We start from the raw sequence: 3042 nt of genomic DNA on the forward strand, positions 1-3042 counted from the left end.
TCCACACCCTAACTCCTGGAATGGGCTCAGTATGTTACCTTGCACGGTGGTGGGGGGGGTGAAGGTTACAGATGTAATTCTGGTTGCTTCTCAGCTGACCTTAAAGTGGGGAGACTCTCACCCATGTTTGCTGGGTTTGGCCAGCCAGCACATTGGGGGTGGCAGGGTGGCCCTGTGAGCTGTTACCTGCATGATCCCCGGGCGCACTATCCGCACGACTGGACGGTGCTCGGCGGCCCTGTGCTCCTGCCAGGTGGTAGCCTGGTAACTGCCACTCAGAGTAGAGAAGTTTAGTAATAAGTTGAAAGCCTCCTTTTGCCCCATGCCAGTCACTTCTCCTCAGTTCTCTCGAGGTGACTGCTGTCTTGACTTTTCCACTCTGTTTTAAAGGATAACAATCGCTATTTAGTAAGTAACCTTTACAAGGATAGACAGGATAAATTACAGGAGAGTAAGTATTAAGTATATATTTTTTAAAGATTTTTTTTAATTTATTCATTTCTCAGAGAGAGAGCGCACCCATACAAGGGTAGCAGCAGGCAGAGGCAGAGGGAGAAGCAGGCTTCCTGCTGAGTAGGGAGCCTGATGCAGGTCCCCACCCCAGCACCCTGGGATCATGACCTGAGCTGAAGGCAGACGCTTAACCGACTGAGCCACCCAGGTGCCCCAGTATTAAGTATATTTAGGAAAGACCGTATGTATACAGTATTGTAGAAAGTCTACAGTTTGACAGATGGATAGGGAGTGCTCAGGCCGTGTAATAATCACCCAGGTGAGGAACGGTACATTCCACCTCTGGAGGTGCCATGTGTGTGGCCCTTTCTGTGAAGGACGCCAAGTGCAAAAGTTACATACTGCAGGATTCCATTTTTGTGACATTCTTGCAAAGTCCAAACCATAGGGATAGAGCAGATCAGTGGTTGCTAGTGTCTGGGGGTTTGAAAGAAGGGGTTTAACTATTAGAGCATGTTGGATTTTGGCGGGTGATGAAAATTTTTTGTAGTTTTTGTGGTCGTGGTTCCCTAACAGTAGGAGTATCTAAGGACTCATAGACCTTGATGCGAATTCTATCCCAATTATCTTGAACTTTGCTCTCTGGGCTCAGAGCTAGTTTGCAGCAACATGGCTAAATGCACCAAGAAGGTCAGAATCGCGGGTAAATATGGGAGCTGTTATGGTGCCTCCCTTAGGAAAACGGTGAAGACTAAAATAAGCCAGCATTCCAAGTACACTTGTTCCTTTTGTGGTGAAACCAAGATGAGAAGACAAGTTGTGAGGCTCTGGCATTATAGCTCCTGCATGAAAACCATAGCTGGTGGCACCTGCACCTACAATACCACTTCTCTAGTCACAGTAAAGTCGGCCATCAGAAGACTGAAGGACCAGTAGAAGCTCCACCATTTGAAACACTGCTAGCCTATGATTGATAAATGGGTTAATTTATGCAACAAAATTACTTTGGCTTGTTGTTAAATTTATTAATTAGATCTGATTTATGTTGTATTAATTTTGCTGTCTCAAAAGACTTGGAAATTAAAAATCCTTCTAATTTAAAAAAAGAATCCTGAACTTTTAAGAAATTGTGAAAAATACATTATGAATGGATCCTGTGTCTTACCAATTATTTTTCTCAATTTGAGATTCACAATGATCTCCTATAATGTGTGAATGTGGAATATTGTAGTATTTTATTTTCTGAAGATAATTCAAGTTTGTGTGTCTGGGATGGGTCCAGTTTTGTCATAGCGCATTCTGTTTTCCTTTTTATATCCTGTCGGATTCAGTTTGCTAATATTCTCTTTCTGATTCTTGCTTCTTTCTCATGAGTGTGTGATTGACCCGTGATTTTCCTTTCTCAACTTGTCCTTGACAGGATTTAGTATCCAGCTTATTGCATCCTCACAAAATGTTCTGGGGAGTGTCCCTCTATTTCTAATTTGTCTACGAATTCATGTCACATTGAAAGTATGTTGGCCTAAGATGTTTGTCAGAAGTCAGTGGAGAAGCCTGGATTTTTTTAAAAGAAGATTTTGAGTAGTGGTATATTTCTGTGTGGTTGTAGAACAATTCAGATAGGCTATTCCTTCTTGAATCAGTTTTGGCAAGTTTCTTTTTTCTAGAAATTGGTCACCCTTTTCTAATTTTTCAAATTGACTGGAATAAAATGGTATATAATTATCTTCTTTTTCTCCAAATTTTATTTTTGAAAATGTCTCTCCTATAGATAGTTGTAAGAAAATTGCAGGGAACACACATATATCCTTCACCTGGATTCATCTGTTATCATTTGTTATATTTGTCATTTTCTTTCTGCGTGTGTGTGTGTAATTGTTTTATTGAATAAGTTTATTGACTTGAACATAATTACAGTACATTGTCCCTAAATACTTCAGCCAGTTTCTTTTAAGAACAGGCACCTACTGCTACAAAATCTTGACAAAATTATTACACCCAGAAAATTTAACATTGAGAGAATACAACTACCTATCATATAATTCTCAAAAATATTCTGATTTTCTCAATATTGTTTTGTTGTGCATATTTCTTCAAAACATACACTCCCCAGTCAAACACCATGCATGGCATTCAATTGTCATATGTCTTTAGTGTCCTTTAAACTAGAGCAATTTTCAAGACTTTTTTTTGTCTTCCACATCTACATGTTTTAAGATCCAGTTCACTTGCGTTTCAGAAAACTTTGATTGGATTTGAATTTTCTTCTCTTTTTTTTTTTAAAGATTTTATTTATTTATTTGACAGAGAGAGAGGCAGCCAGCGAGAGAGGGAACACAAGCAGGGAGAGTGGGAGAGGGAGAAGCAGGCTCCCAGCGGAGCAGGGAGCCCGATGCGGGGCTCCATCCCAGGACCCTGGGATCATGCCCTGAGCCAAAGGCAGATGCTTAACGACCGAGCCACCAAGGCGCCCCTGGATTTGAATTTTCTTTTTTCTTTTTTTTTTTTTTAAAGATTTTATTCATTTATTCGACAGAGATAGAGACAGCCAGCGAGAGAGGGAACACAAGCAGGGGGAGTGGGAGAGGA

General features: G+C 40.8%; 1 protein-coding gene across 1 annotated transcript; it reads left to right on the forward strand.

Moving 5' to 3' along the window:
- The first annotated feature begins 1073 nt into the window (after positions 1 to 1073).
- LOC103680193 (60S ribosomal protein L37a-like) lies at positions 1074 to 1389 on the forward strand. The gene has a single exon (XM_008709725.1). The coding sequence runs from the start codon at positions 1123 to 1125 to the stop codon at positions 1387 to 1389; it is 267 nt and encodes an 88-aa protein (XP_008707947.1). The 5' UTR covers positions 1074 to 1122.
- The last annotated feature ends 1653 nt before the right edge of the window (positions 1390 to 3042 follow it).

The sequence above is a fragment of the Ursus maritimus genome (assembly GCF_017311325.1).
Source record: "Ursus maritimus isolate PB19 chromosome X unlocalized genomic scaffold, ASM1731132v1 scaffold_X1, whole genome shotgun sequence".
In the NCBI taxonomy this organism is placed as follows: Eukaryota; Metazoa; Chordata; class Mammalia; order Carnivora; family Ursidae; genus Ursus; species Ursus maritimus.